Source organism: Microchirus variegatus (assembly GCF_963457635.1).
Source record: "Microchirus variegatus genome assembly, chromosome: 22".
Taxonomy (NCBI): Eukaryota; Metazoa; Chordata; class Actinopteri; order Pleuronectiformes; family Soleidae; genus Microchirus; species Microchirus variegatus.
The window spans coordinates 13,640,863-13,657,453 of record NC_139823.1 but is presented as its reverse complement, the minus strand read 5'-3'; the positions used below and the strand labels follow the sequence as shown (position 1 = coordinate 13,657,453).

At 40.4% G+C, this 16,591-nt stretch overlaps 1 protein-coding gene across 3 annotated transcripts in view; it reads right to left on the bottom strand.

Annotated features, from left to right (window-relative positions):
* adarb1b (adenosine deaminase RNA specific B1b) overlaps positions 1-16,591 on the bottom strand; it is a gene marked incomplete at both ends in the record, with an annotated part of 46,700 nt that overhangs the window by 20,533 nt on the left and 9,576 nt on the right. For 2 of the 3 annotated variants that reach the window (XM_083908495.1, XM_083908494.1), the window contains one exon: positions 684-752. In XM_083908495.1, coding sequence (XP_083764621.1) covers positions 684-711 — 28 coding nt within the window. Of the gene's footprint in view, positions 1-683; positions 759-16,591 lie in introns of all 3 variants that reach the window. The other variant, XM_083908493.1, reaches the window with a different exon arrangement.

The following is a 16,591-nucleotide window of genomic DNA, read 5'->3' as shown; positions in this document are numbered from 1 at the left end:
ATAAATCGTTTGGTCCATAAAAAACTTAAATGGTGGGAATAACAATGTTCTCGAATATCTTGCTTTGTCCACGTACTGGGCACTAGGTTAACGCATGACGAGTTTCTATGACGACTGACCGGAAAAAGACGTGCGTGACGTCATGTTTAAGTGCCGTAATACCGAGTCCAGGCACCAGTTAGCTCTGTTAGCTCCTTTAGCGCCGGTTAGCACTAACGTTGATGCCGTTAACCGCCAATATCGCGTTAACGTTGATGCTGTTAACCGCCGCTATTGCGTTAACACGCCCAGCACTAGTTTTAATGATTGCTTTGTTATGTGGAGCAAAGAAATTAAGAAAATATTCACATTTAAGAAACTAAAACAATCAGAAATCTTGTTTTAATATGAGAGAGTGGAAACCAATTAATCGATTATCAACATAGTTGACAATTAATTTAGTAATCGATTAATTGTTTTTTTTTTAAGTTTGGTCACTTTTGTGTTCTATCTAATAAACTGTCAGACAAGTGCTGGACTAATGCGTACACAAGTGTTTCCACGTCAGAGAAAGGACAGGACAGGACACACAAGGCAAGACATGCAGGTATAGACTAAAATGAAGGATAACAGAAGTACAGGCAGATACTCGAGAGGTCAAGACAAACGAATGAGGAGAAAAAAAAAAATAAAGATCAACTCACTCATATTCTCCTCCTCATCCACATCCATGGTGACGGGTTTGATCTGACCTGAGAGCAGCCGCGCCCCCGCTGCACCTGTGCAACAGAGGACAGAGAGGTTCACTGCTTCAGTGACACACATGCACATGAACTCATTCCAACATCCCATAGACCTTGAGTGGTTAGAGTGACAATAAATTTCAGACTTGATGCTCCGCCACACACACACACATACACACACACACACAAAGTTACCCGGCACACTGTGTTAGTAGCATGTGATGTCGGCATATAAATATTCAGGGAGTGAGAAATATCAAGGTGAGAGGAGGCCAGGGTTGACAGGCCTTAATAGCAGGAGCAGTCTATTGTGACTTTAATATCCCTCCGATTAGACCTCATTTCCCACTGCCTGCTGTGAGATATACAGCCAGGGACGTGGCGAAGTCTCTCCACTGTCAAACACATCTTCATACCACTTATCCCCGGGTGCACATGTGTGATTAAAGCTCCATTAAGCAACATTTTGAGGGGTGAAAATTCAGTTCCCAGTTTGCTCTATTTGGCCTTTTTTAGGTGGTTTAATCCAAAAAAACAGCCAATACATTGCTCATTAAGCTCAACTCTGTCCAGATAAACACCTATGATTTATCTATAATCCAGCGAGGATTATCAGTTAGCTGTGTCTGTCTTCTCTGATATCAATTGTTCGGGGCTTGTCACTCAAAAGCGATTCCTGGCCGCCGCTGAAAACAATAATCACAGGGGAACAAAACCACAGAGTTGTATCCTGTACACAAAATATTCACTGAGCTGAATGACACTGAGATGTTCTGTAGAGCACAGAACTGTTTAGAATCTGTTTACAGATTTGTTTTTCTTCCTGCAAACAGAGGTCGCCACAGCGGATGATTTGATTTGGCAGAGAAAAAACCATTTATCCGAGCTTGGGAACGGCACAAGGAGCACACTGGATGTGGCACCTTGTGCCGTTGAACTGGTAAAGTGTCTAACTGGCAATCCTTCAGTCACAAGTTCTCTTCCTGCTTTCCTTAAACTGACCCTCTGCCTAAAGACGCAGGAGAGAACGACAGCAGGTCTGGAGAGTTAAGATTTATTTATGCTGACGCAGCAGATGGTGTGTTGCACAGAAGCATGTGAGGCGGCATAATTGGGGGAAAAAACACTTGACATGCAGTTCGGATAAGATGAACCATTACTTGTTCTCTGTCTGTCTGCTGTGGTTTTCCAAACAAAAGAAAAGGCAAAAACATATTTCTTGAGAAAAGCCTTCTTTGAACAAATACTGTCCAATTCTGTCCATAGGCTGTGTTTAAAAACTAAGGTACGACTCCACTCGCTACAAAAACAGCTTGAATGGAAGTCTATGGGGAAAATGATCCTCTACTTCTCACTTGATTTATAACATCAGCGGACATCTTTGGTGGGGAGTTAATCGTCTCGATTACCAGCTTCACGTCTTACTCAACAGCACGTAGTGTTGATTTTGTAAATTATGTTTTCATTTTCGTGGAGGAAAAAAAAAACGGACGATAAAGCACGGCACATGTGAGCGGACAGCAGCGTGATTAACGGCGCGTGGCGTCCAGTAGCTGCTGCCTGGCTGCAGGTGACATCTGTTCATTTCTGGTTTCAGGAGTTCATTCGTTTTGCAACCGCAAGATGTTGATTTGGTGTCGAAAAGTACTGTTGTCACATCCAAGACATGATTCTAGATGGCAGCAGTTTCTCTCTCATGATTTTTTTTCGGAAAACAACCTGTTGCCTAGCAACAGGAGCAGTCTCAGCCCAAAAACTATGTAGAAGTAGACAGATATTTACCCTTTCATATCAAATTAATCAAAACGCGTGTTTCAATTACGATTACAGCCTCAAACGATTACAAAAACAAAGGATCAAAATAAATCGATTATCAAGAAACGGGAGCTTTTATTCTGAAAACAATGCTTTGAATGTTGGAACGGTGTCCGACTTCCTGTCCCGCCGGTCATCCGGCAAGTATAGAACACGTAGCATGAGTAAAGATGGTAGATGATTGTTTTCAAGAGACTGGCAGTGCACTACATCAGTTTATTTGAATTATTTTATACAAAATATAATAATTTATAGTTATTTTTAAGGTAGATTAAAAAAGGTACATTCAAAAACTTCATTTAAAGTTCAATTTTTATGTGCAATAAATGAAAGCTCCCATAGAGTGGCCCTATTGCAGATATATGTGAGTTATGGAGGTCTACTTACATACATTAACATGTTTTCATGGTCAAAAACCGCCGATAGAAATCTCTCCTTACTGAAGCTCTCACCAGCTGCACTGTTTCAGACTGAAATCTCACCCCCAGAAGACAGACTGTGTTGTGATTGGCCAGCCAGCGTAGAGCCTTCCCAACTGTCTTGTGATTGGCCAATATCTGGAAGTGACATAATCAGCACACCAGCTCTCAGAAGCGCAGCTCCCCCCTCTGGAACGGTGGATGCACTGCTACTCATTATCAAAACATTGTTTTAACAGTGTTTAAAAATAGCTTCTTCACGACTCCCCGGTCCATTTTTACGACTTTGACCCAGAGTCAGAAGACACTGTCACTCGTGAAACACCTCCACAACGGACGTTCTTCTTCTTCTGCGGTTCAAAGTACACAACCGGCGTGCCAGGATCCGCTGTTCAGGAGAAATGCTGTTTACGTAACCAGAACGGGTTTTTTCAGAGATCTCGCTGGGCCCGAGATTACAATACAACACAGCGTTCTCAGCAGTGGCTGAACTGTTTGTTTAGAACCTTCAGGGCTTCGTAAACGAGGTAATGGCGCAGATACACACCAAAAAAAAACAGTGTTAATTGGTACTTCCGTTCTAGGTCGGCTTTAAATTTGTTTCAAGTTCAAGTCAACGAGTGATCGTTTGAAAAATTTCAATTTTGACCCAAATAATCCTGATTGTTATTATTTTCAACAATCCAGCAGCACTGTCTGACACCGACAACAAAACACTCTTAGATTTTATTGAAATTGTGAGAAACTGGTTGCTCTTTGAAACACCCCCCCCCCCCGGCTCACACTACTACTAATTACGGGCACGTTTAAACTGCGCGATGCCTCGTTAGTCTCCCCACCACAAACACATGAAAGTGGCATCATGATAACACATAATTGCCAAGAGCAGGGCGGATGAGTTCATATTAAAACAGACAAACAGACGAGAGAGAAAGAGGGAGATAAAGCAACAAAACGGCGGAAAAGAGAAGCACATGGCACAGAGAGATAAAGAGAGAGAGAGAGAGAGAGAGATAGTGTGATGATACAGAACAGATTGCACTGATTCCACTCTCTCTCTGTCTCTCTCTGTCTCTCGACCCGCCTTCCATCAGTGCCCCCATACCTCAGCCAGACACTTTCTTAAGCTAAACTAAATGGGCTAATTAATCTGGGCTAATGGTGGGTGACAGCAAATATGCTAGCACAATTATCGTCCTATTAAAGATTCATATTCCAACCCATAATTGAAGATGAAAAGGTGGATGTGAAGGGAGGACGGGTGGGAGGAGGTCCAACAAAGTGTAAGATGAGAATAATCGTTCTCAGGTGCCCCGGAGCCCAGGTGCCCCGGCCCCCGGACCAGACACAAGCTGTTAACTCTGCAGTGCATGATACAGCAGGATATTTGCTCTTAATAAAGGCCTTTACTTTTACTTACCTTTTACTGATGAGATGTATTATGTCACATAAAAATATACGCAGTCACTAAATGCCTTAGTTTTGTAAAGTACTGTAATTATTACCAGAGATAGACCTCAGTGTTTTTAGTCCCGTTTCAATGGGAGTAAATCAAGATTACAATGACTTTAAACTGGGGTAAAAAAAAAAAAGGCCTGGAAAAATCACTCCAGTTCATCCTAATCCCGTGCGAATGGACCAGAAAATAAATATGTGTGTAAATATTCCATCATCTCCTGTTTACAAGTAGTTTTCCGCGGATTTGCAAGCAATGGATTGAGGCGCTATTCACGCAGCATATAGTGTTTAAATCGAGCAAAACGGCACTCGGTGTTCGGGAAGTCGGGGGGGAAGTAGTTTCCGTGTAACCGGTGCCGAGTCGGGGGATCACTGGGGGGATCGCAATCCTCGAGAAAAGGGCTAATCTCCACCAACTTGGCTCAATTTAATAAATTCCCCTTTGTTGCAAGTTTAACAATTGCTTTAAAATGATCCTGAATAATACTTCATACATCCAGCGCTGGGGGGGGGGGGGGGGGGGCACTGGTGCCAATCCCAGCTGAAATAGGGTGAAAACAGGGGAACACCCTGGACAGGTCGCTAGTCCATAACAGAGGCCACATAAGAGCAAACAACCTAAGGTCAATTTAGAGCGTCCAATCTGCCTAATCCCCAAATCTGCATTATAATCCCAATTCCTAAAACCTATATATTCTCTCTTCTTTTTGCACAATCCAGAGCAAGTTTATCCAAAAGCCTAAAAAAAAGGTGACAAATGAGAATAATATAAGTCTTGTCTAATAGTTCATAAAAGAAACTGCCTGAAGTCCAAACTGCAGAATTTATTTTTCTGATATGATATGATCCACTGCCCATTTGTCTCCTAGGTATTAGTTTTAAGACATGACATAGTATGGTGATTTAAAATATTTACAAGTGCTTTGCTAAAATGACGTGAACCAAAGAAACTTATTTGACCTATGTTGCACAGATACGGTGATTTTTGGTTCTATGGTAGACTTTTCATGCACCGCGTGGCTGGTGCCTCATAGTAGCTGTACTATTTGATGATGAAACACAACGATATTTGATTAATTGGCCTACATTTTTGCAATAAGAGCGTGTGCTGACAGTTCTGGACCACTCGCTCAAGTAAAGCGGAGGATTTAAAGGATTCTCTATCTCCCTCCACATGCAGAAAAGATACTGCGTCATCAAGTTGTTGAGACGGCGGCTTGGTTCCAGGTAATTTTGAGTGGACGCCGAGGGAGGCAAGGCAGAAGAGAAAGATGAGAAATGAGATGAAAAACCTCAAATTCAATCTGGCACGGTTAGAGGGACTGAGGGGAAATAAGGTGGTTTTGATTTGTCTCTCATCCCTCGCTTGCGCTGTGACAGAGCGATAGAGCATCGCCACTGTGGAGGGAGCAACCAGCAGCGGGGCTGACTGACTGAGAAGAGGGGGGTGAAAAAAGGTAAAGGTGAGGGAAGAATATAGAAAAAAAGGGGGAGATAGAAAATGCAATCCTATTCCAGGTAAAAGAGAATCATTATCTCCCCTAAAACAGAAGGCGATGGAAGGGTCTGCCCTTGGCGAGCTGTCGGGATCAAACCGTCTGAAACAGAGTGCCTATCACCACTGTAGTGTATAGGAACTCACATTTTTTTCCATCAGAAGATTTTCAGACTCGGAACCAAATAGTTCATCAAATGAATCATCATTCTTAGATTAACCTTAAAACACACAAATATCCTTGAATTGTCCATGGGTCAGTTGTCACTCAGTTAGAAGTCTGATTTTAGTTTGGCTAAGACAGTAATTCAGTTTTCTTAATGTTATATCAACAAGTTAGTCCGGCTAAAATCGAGCTTAGTCAGATTAATCATAGTCTGATTACTCCTGCATGTATACGCTTAGTCGGACTGGAGTTGAACTTGGCGTTCTGCACACGCACCAAACACTTCCTCCTTTGGTCTTTGACCCGGAAGACGAAGGAGAAGACGTAATAAACTGCAGTACTGTTGCTGAAAATCCTACGGCGGCGACGTCTTTGCTTTGTACAGCAGGTACGAAACGCAACAAGTCGTCCGATTGCCTGTCTTAGTCGGACTAAGGCCTTAGCTGGACTAAACTGTGCGTGTAAACGTACTGAATGTTGAAACACGTCGAGCACGCAATTTCCCTTCCGTCTTTTTCTGTGGTCAGTTATATTTAGCCCGTTTGGCGCAAATAGCACATGTATAAAACAACAACGTGAAGATCTATTTTCCTTTAACCCGCTCTGATGATCACTGGGAATTCACTTGCAATCCTTCTGTAATCCAATCGCCCTGCGTCATCTGTGGTATTACGGGGTTATTTAAGGTGTTCAATGTGCTTTTACTGATGTTATACTTTTGTAGAACCTTATCTACTTGACCTTTCCCTGCAAATTAGAAGAGACAGCTCTTTCAATGTCTGGGACATGGATCTGCCGTTACCAGGAGGCCACTTTTCCCTCTTTACTCTCGTGCATTTCTTTTAGACTTTTAGTCTCTGTTGTCAGCGATTATATTTGGTGGCCTTTGTTTTCACGGTCAGTTCTTTCCCACAAGAGTTTGGTCTTTCCAACCACGTCTTTTCACGATTACCCTTCACTTATATTATATTGTTTGCGATGTTATTATTACGGCATAGTCTACTGTTATTACTCACAATGACTTCCTTCTCTGTGAGCAGAACTGCCATTTCGAGGAGTTACCGTTAATATGTGAGATTTCATGCAAGTTTGAAGAGCAACAGTACGTTCTGCACCGCGTTCCGTTTGTGTGTCCTGTGATTCCACTGCGGCGATAAACTCCAAACGATGTAGAAAGGTGACACAGTTGTATTTAGTGCCGCAGACGACACGGGCGTTGCCCACTGATGGAATGATGGCTTCTAAACGAGACGATAGCCTCTGACAAGGTCTGACTGTAAACTTAAACCTCACACACTCACACAAACAAACAAAAAAAAGCTTTTCTCTTTCACGCTATTACACAGATGTGCGGTAAAGCACTTTGCCTTTGAAAGCACTGATCTCTGCTCTTACCCTTGGTCTTTAACTGTTCACTCAGGCTTTCACTTATCAAAAACAAAAGCGTGGCTGCAGATGTGCTGTCAAATATTATGTGTATTTTTAGCATTTCAAAGGTTTAAAGTCACCTTTAAATGCAGGCAGAGCATTTATAGAATAAACTTGCATTTGCTCTGGGTTTTTTTTTTTTTTTTTTTCTAGATGGATGAAACGACTTACTTATTTAAGCTGTTCAGTCAGGGCTTCTTGCCTTCCATCATTTCTCAGTCTGCAGCATTGGCAGAAAACATTGCAGTGCTAATGCTTAGGCCCAGTGAGCCAGTGAGGAAATGTACTACTGTCACCCAGACCACATTAACAGCATATTAGAAGACAAAGGCATCCCCGCCTAGCAGCCGCCGCCACCGCCGCCCCCAAAACCCCAACCCTCACAAACTTTCATCAGCGTGACATGCTGCTGTGTTGACAGGACCAAGACAGGCACTAAAAACAACCCCCGCTTAGCTCCCTGTCACCAGAAGAAGAAGAAAAAAAATGCACCGTTGCACAAATTCTACCAGTTCTTACTCGTCTCTGTGATCTAAATGTTGCTCTCGGTGCTGCTGAAGGAAGCCGAGACAAAAATCCCTGCAATAATCTACAAAACGCTTAACCTTAATGATTGTTTGGACCATTTTTTTTATTTTTTTCCAGAATAGTTGAACCGCCTGGATGAGGAAGAAGTAATTGATGTCTAAATAGTTTGCTGTGGAAAAAGCAAGAGGTAAACGTATTGCTCTCACAGATTATTATGACATCTGTTGCAGCAAACGACACCAAAATGCATCTTTGACTGAATAAATAGCTTGATTCTAAAGTTGGTGGCAGCTCTACTCACAGTTATTGGGTCACCAATCTTTCCCACAATGCTCAGTTACCACTTAATTGCGGCAAAGTTGACAAATAAGGCCTTTGTGAATGGGAAAAACCAATGAGGATTTCAAGGGGAATCTCCTGAAAAAAGAAATCGGTAACACTTTAGATCAGGGAACACATGCTAACATATATAAGAAGCATACTAGCCCTTTATTAGCAATCATTAAGCACATATTAACACCTTATTGTACCTCTGTTACGACGTGAATTAAGATTTTTCCTACATAAGGTGTTAATACGTGCTTTGTATTTACTAATAAAGGGCTAGTATGCAACTTACATGTATGTTAGTAAGCACCTAGTTAATGGTGAATATGTGTTCCCTTATCTAAAGCTTTCTCTATCGTGTGTGTGGTGTTTTAGGTCCAAGAAAAACTGAAACAGAATATTTTTTTCAAAGCATGTCCAGTTGTCAGATGAAACGCTAAATCAATCTAGCGCTGACCTTTATAAAGCGTACTTATAAATAGCTCCTACTATGACAGGAAAAAAAATTATTTCAAAATTCCATATTCCATCACTAGTTTAATCCAGTCGTTTAACGGCGACGGAACGTCGTCTGCTGCGTTCACAATTACAGAGTTGTCCTTGAACAGACTTCTATTCTAATATTAATAAATTAAAGGTGCATTATGTAATAAATCTAAAGCAACCGGACATAAAATCCTCCTAATATGTCACAGAGACTCAGGAATAATGTTCATATAACAAACTGAACTCACCAACAACAACAGTACAGACAAAATATTTGCATAAAAAAAACATTTTGCAGACTGCAAATCATGTTTATGTTTTTGAAATCATGTTTTGGCATGTGGCGCCACCTACCGCCGTCTACCGACCATTGCAGTCAGTAGATTCTCAGCTGCCGAGCAACCACGGGTTGCCAGTTACGTCAGAAAACGAAACCTAAAAGACCTCGGTATTTTGAATTTGAATGTAGTAACCGTTTTTGGCCACATTCTTACATATAGCACCTTTAAACATATTAATATCATCTTTTAAGGATTTATTAATTAATCTCTTATACTTTTAAATTACAAAGTATGTGTACATCTTAGTGCGATATAATGTATTTCTTCCGTTTATGCTGCAGTGACGGCTACAAAACTATCATGGCTTATGTGCTGAGAACTTTTCAAACTGTACGCAAAAGGTACAGACTGTCGAGTGAACACAACACACGATGCCAAGTTTTTGAGTCATCGTCACATCCACGGCATCAAATCATCCCCGGTCATTTGCAGCAGACGACGTGCATGGCCGACGGTGTGTTTAACTGAGCGCCACGGTCTGACAGTTCTCTCTGGGGTGGTACGGCCCGGTTTTGCAGCACAATGCCAGGACTCGCTGGGTAATGGACCAGCGCGGAGACTCAGCTGGGGGATAAGGAGGAATATGGACACTGCCTCTGTGTCCACCCACTGTCACTCGAGGCCCTGCAGGACAGCTCGTAAAGTGCGTGATTTACATTACTCAAAAATGTCTTACACTAAAAAAAAAAAAACTAACAAAAAGTGACTAAAATAAGGTAATAAAGATGAATTTATTCAACAAAAACAGATTTAAGCCCCACAAACCCTCTATCAATCCATCCTCCACGCTGCTGGAGCCAATCCCAGCTGATTTAGGGTGAAAGGTGGGGACAGGTTGCCACGGAAACGCAAACAAAACAAGGGAACAAATTAATACGAGTATGTTTCAATGGGCCTTAAAGTCAGCCTGATCAAAAATATTTGACACATAATTAAGTTCAGACCATTATCGCGCGTTGCCTCAGCTGCGGCATTTTCAACTCTACTCTGTTATCTGCAAATAAGCGACTTCTCAGAAAGATTTTTCTTTCTGAACACACAATCCCACAAAAAAACTTTAACAAGCACAGAAAAACATATACTGCAGGTAAACGTCTAAATCTAGATTGAAAATAGAAAATAGATAAATAAAGATTGAGTACAATCACAGTAGGGCTGAAACAATTACTTGATTAACTGATTATTAATCGATTACTAAATGAATTGTCAACTATTTTGATAACCGATTATTCCGTCTGAGTGTTTTTATAGCAATTAAAGGAATTTAAGTTAAATTTTCAAACTTTTCAGCTTCTTAAATGTGGATATTATCTGGGGTTTTTTGCTCCATACAACAAAGAAATCATTAAAACTGAAAAGTCAAGACATTTGAGAACATCATCCTTGATCAACTATACTGGAAAAACTTGTGTTGACGTTGAGATATTAACCAAACTGGACGGCGTCTATGACAACAGTATCTGTCCTGTAGACCACAGTCAAAAACTAATATAAATATATTAAAATAGGTGCATTTTGTGGTTAAATAAAAGGTAGTAATTCTGAAAATCTGGCAGCAAAGTCTTCACAGGGATTGGACGAACATCTATGACATGAAATGGGCTTTTTCTTTTACATCTGTGTGTATTAATAGTCATTAACACATCAGGGCTATAGTAATATATGGTTACAGATTTGTTCTATTAACAATGAAAAAAGTAAGAAAAAACAAATAATAATTTAGCGAGTGAGTTCTCCGCTTCAGGAAAGATCAAATATTGAGGCGTTGTCTTTTCGGGATGCTGATTTTTCGGTGTTTTGCACACACACACACACACAGAGAGTATGTATTATGCATCGTACGCTGCAACATAAAGGTGTGCACATATGTATTCTTCTCATGCAGGGACACCATTATCTCGCCTTTTTTTTACGACTTGGCCTCTCGCTCTCTCGCCGCTCACTCTACGATGAACCTTGACTCTGCAATCTCCCATAAAACCCATCAAATAAAAAATTCATATTGATACTCTCTGGCCCTGCTTCCTCAACCTTTCCCTTCTCTCACCATCAGTGGTCCATGATGATAAACAACCGGCTGTCAGATATGAAAGTCTAGACCACAATAAAAAAAAAAACACTCTCCTCTTTCCACACGCTCAGTTTCTCCCACATCAGATTTGACTTTTCATTTATTTGTTTTTTTCATTAAGTTTGTATAATATGTCTTCAGCCAAAGTTGTATAAATATAAATGTAACACTTTTTAAAGTTAAATGTCCATTTTATTCTTAACAATTGAAAGTCATGTGATTCCATCTTCTCACATGACTTTGCAAAAAGTTGAGAAAACTCAAAATTTCAAGGCAACTTGATGCAATTGAGTTTACAGCCCAACAAAAGATTGCGAGTTTCTAAAAAAGTTCCATCCACTTATATGATTTACTTAGACAAACTTGAAAGTTTGAGTCGTGCCAACTCAAAACTCTGTTTTCAAACAATTTGGCTAACTAATCTTGTTCAGATAATTAAAAAAATTACATTTAAAAATTAAATTATGAATTTTGAGTTGGCACAACTCTAACTTACACGTTTGTCTAACTAAATAATATTAGTTGATGGAACTTTTTAAAAACTCAAGATCTTTTGTTGGGCTGTAAACTCAAAAACCGATTGCAGTAAGTTCTCAACTGTTTATTTTTAAAGTGTACGGTGATACAATACGTTGTGTTGCCTAGAAATTTTGAGTTTTTTCAACGTTTTCTTTTTTACAGTGTAATTACGTGACCGTTTGTGCTATCTGAAAAGTTCCAACAGTTTCGGAAAGCTGAGAAGTTGCACGTCAATACCATTGTGTGGTTATTACGGTAATTTCCCCTCAGCGTCTTCATCGCCAGAGAGGAGAGAGTTAGAAAAACACATGTACATACTTAGTCCATTTTTTTTTTCAATGTCTTTTTGGACATTGAGACAAAGACTCAAACAAAACGTTATTTTAAATATATGTTTTATACTGCTCACATTTCTAATTTAACACACTAAATCTGGTGTCTATCTACAACTACAGTGTTGTTTTACAATTTAAATTGTTAATACACAACTGACAGATATTTAAAGTTATTCTAGAAAAATGGGCAAAAGCACTTAGTTACAGGACATTTTCTGGCCCTTTTATGGTTAAAAATATGCAACAACAAAAAAAAGTCCTGATGGACATTTTGAGGTTTAGGTTTTAAAGGATTAAAATAAGCTATAATATCTCCTCCTTCTGTTATGAGCTGTTTCTGTCTGCAGTTGCCTTGCATTATATGCTGAAAGACTAAAACGCCTTTCTTTAATTATCACGTGTTCTTGAAGTGAGGGAAGACAGAAGTCAAGGGGAAGATGAGCAGAAACTTATGGGGTAATGATTTTAACAAGATTGCAAAGACTGCGTCAGTATCTTTGCTTCTTTAAAAACATACTTTTTACAGTATCACACCCTGGTTTCTCTCACTCATACACAACCTCACACACACACATATACAGTGCTAAACAAATAACGTATGAGACAACCACCCAGAGCCACAGCTGCCCTACATTAACAGCACTCCTAATTATCAAATATAATTTTAATACGTCTGCATGTAGAAGCTCTTTAGCCGAAATGATATTTTTAATAATCCTAAAATCCTAAAAAATATAAATATTGTTGTTATCCGTGAGTTTTCAAATTAACTGTGTAACAAAAACAACAACAACGCATTATTATTTCTTAATTAAGACGTCAAATTAAAGTTATTTACCTGCATTCGCGAAGAGAAAAATTAGTTTCAGTGGTTGAATGTCACGCTTGATTCATTTCTCAAGAGACGAGTGAGACGGTGAATTTTTGCCAAACTTTTTTTTTAGTTTTAAACAAGTTTTTGAGAGATTTCTAAAATAAATTTTGAAGTTTTCCTGGTTTTTAGGACAGCTGCTCTAATACATTATAGCTAACCACTGTATATATATATATATATAAAGCATTTTTTTTCCTTTCACTCAAACGTCTCAGGCTGACTTCAGGTGTGCTCATAAATCAACAGCGTGAGTGGCTGTGATTCCCTCGAGCACCAGTAGAGCCAGGGTGGTGGTGTGTGGGGTGTGTGAAAGGGCAGAAGGGGGGGGAAAAGGATTGGCTTTGGTCGGCCGGAGCAGGCCGCTCACTCCCTGTGTCCATCAAAGCCAGAACAAGTCACTGCTTAGCCCCGCAGGGCCGCTAAAACTCAGCAGACAGCGGTGACACCACCACAAAGCATGTGGACATTTACACAGACACTGTGTGGAGGACACACACACATTCTGTTTGGATACGGGGAACTTTTTAACTACACTATGAAATCATACATGTTTGTGTTTAATTTAATAATAGAAACTTTAGTTAATTTTTTCTGCATTAATTTGATTCCCAGTCGTTTTCCCATGACCCTCACGTGGAGGATAAAGCATGGAATGGATGGATAGAACGGATGATTCCTGGTCCAGAATCACAGGCTTTTTAAAAGATGCTTTACATTGTGTGAGTTTATATAATTTGATAAATATTCTGTGACAGAAAGCAATTTATCCCAACTGCACTCTTAGAAATAAAAGTGCTAAGTAGAACCATATAAGGTTCTTCGGCTTGTCCTCATAGGAGAACTCTTTTTGGCTCCAGGTAGAAACTTTTTATAAAAGGTACCTGGAACCGCTTTAGAGGGTTCCACCAAGAACCCTCTTAAAACCCTTTGTTCAGGAAAGGGGTTTTAAAGGGTTCTCTGGGTCAAAATGGTTCTTACTGGAACCATTAGTGTTAACAAGAACCCTTGAAAAACCCTTTCTTCTGGAAAGGGTTTTTCAGAAGCAAATGGTTCCAGGTAGAACCTCAGCCCTTGCAGAAGAACCCTTTTGGAACCCTTATTTCTAAGAGTATAACTACTGAACTTCAGCCCTAGTTTCTACAAATATCTATATTTTCTATGTATCTTAATATGGCTGTACAATACCACACTTTGGCAAACCATGCTTTTATGTAAAATCCAATTTTTACTTTATAGACTTCTTTTTTTGTAGAATGTTTTAACCAATTAGAATGTCAGAACAAAGTTCCCATTCCAGCAGAGGACTATTTCCAAAATGGCTTCAGGTAACTCGCTACAACCGTGACAAAGTGTGTGGATGAGAGCAGCTGACATCGAAAAACAACTTCAAAACATTGCGAAAGCGACAGAGAAGTGTAATAGGAGAACTGCAGTGTTTTCAAGAACCAAAGCTGAAGTAAAGAGAGAAGAAACAACAGAGTCAACAAGACTTATCGTCTCAAAATGAGGATTCTGAAGATGAGGGGGAGGAAGAGGAGAGGAGAAGAAGAAGAAAAAAACAACAGTGTGCAGCAAGAAAAGGGAAAAGGAACTGGACATAGACAAATGGCCATGGGAAATGGCCGGTGCAGGAGAGCCTGCCTATGAGACAACCCTCTCAGCAGCAGCGCTAACACAGACTGATAGGCCCAACGGGTAAAGCGACCGCTCGCAGTCCATTCGTCTTATTTTCCCCTTATTCTGAACAAAAAAAAAAAGGCATCACATTTCAAGCCCTATCAACCCTAGCTTAGCAGAATGTGTATTAGACCACAGTTAAGTGACTGCCATCAATAACCTGCAGCGGGGCTGCACAATTGATCGCAAACATAATTAAAAAATCGCAATATGACAAAGTGCGACGTCCAAGTCAGGAGAAACTGCAAATATTTGATAAAGAGTGAGAGCAAACCAAGCTTTTGGGTTAAATTCTGCAGAGATGAGGGAATTGAAAGGACTAAATATCTGTGTTTTGTTTGTCGACAGACGACAAAAACAGTCTGATTAAAACAAAATTGTCTTATCTGGAGGATTACCATGGTTAAAGGTGCATTATGTACTAAATCTAAAGCAACTGACCATAAAATCCTCCTAATATGTCACAGAGACTCAGGAATAATGTTCATATAACAAACTGAACTCACCAACAACAACAATACAGACAAAATATTTGCATTAAAAAAAATCTTTTGCAGACTGCAAATCATGTTTATGTTTTGAAATCATGTTTTGGCATGTGGCGCCACCTACCGCCCTCTACCAATCATTGCAGTCAGTAGAGTCTCAGCTGCTCAGCAACCATGGGTTGCCAGTTAGGTCAGAAAACGAAACCTAAAAGCTCAGTATTTTGAATTTGAATGTAGTAACCATTTTTGGCACATTCTTACATATGGCACCTTTAAAAAAAAAAAAGTATTATATCTACTTTGAAATAAAACAAATTCTTGGAGAGATAAGTCGTACATGACCCGAAGTCTACACAAGTAACTACAACAGGACAGTAAAAGCCCCATGTGTGCAGGAATTGTCCTTAAAAAGATAAATCACTAGGTGGGCAAACGTCACAGGGGCAGCAAATAAAAGAAAGAGCGGGGGAAAATATCACTGGGAGATGTCGGTGTATGAGGTTAGATAAGTGAGTGCTACTGACACCATTGCACAATCCCATTACTTTCCTCAATAAAGTACTGGCAGCCCAGTGATTAGCTCACAAATGCAAGAAAGACAAAGAAGAATCTTGATAGAAATGGAATTTGGTCTTTTTTTTGGAGGGGGAACGCAGACCTTTCCCATCCATCTCCTTCCCTCCCTCCCTCCTGCTTCCTTAGGTGGTGTCTGCAGCCACTAACCAGGTAACGCAGAGCGTAATAGAGAACACGTGTGGTCACCAGTGGCCTAATGGAGAGGGGTCGCAGAGAGCCTGTCGCGCTGCTTGATTGAAACTGATGGGCCAAGATATGGAGGCCACCGAGTCCGACCACCCAACACGGACCTCGCTGTCTCATCAAACAGACATGCACATGAACTCCCACGCACGCACACACACACACACACACACACACTTTACCTCCGAGTTCATTATTCAATTTGGCCCTTCTAATGACCACTGAATTATGCTGCCAGAAGTGATTTGCCTTTCCGCTGGACGTACAGTCCCTTCCTCCACTCTGCATATTAAGAGGCAGCCATTCAGACCCCGACATCCAATGAGCCTAAACTCCAATCAGGGAATTTAGAGTCATAATCTCAGGATAGGAAGGCGTCTAAGACGATTGACAATTATAGAGAAACGGGGGTACACGTTGGAAGCTTTAAAGGTTTGTTGAATCGAGTTCTTGTGCCGTCAAAGCAGGTCACAAACCATCCTTGGTTAGAGATGTTAAAACAGTGATGATATACATCTCTCTGTACATCTTTACTATCAGTGGACAACTTTGGATATGATGTGCAACCGTCAGCACATTTTTTTTTGCTAATCTTTCACATTCACAATGCTGTGTTACGACTTTATGCAAATGGATGTTCGACATTTATTTCCCGAGCAGCTCCTGCAGGCTTCGTTCATGTG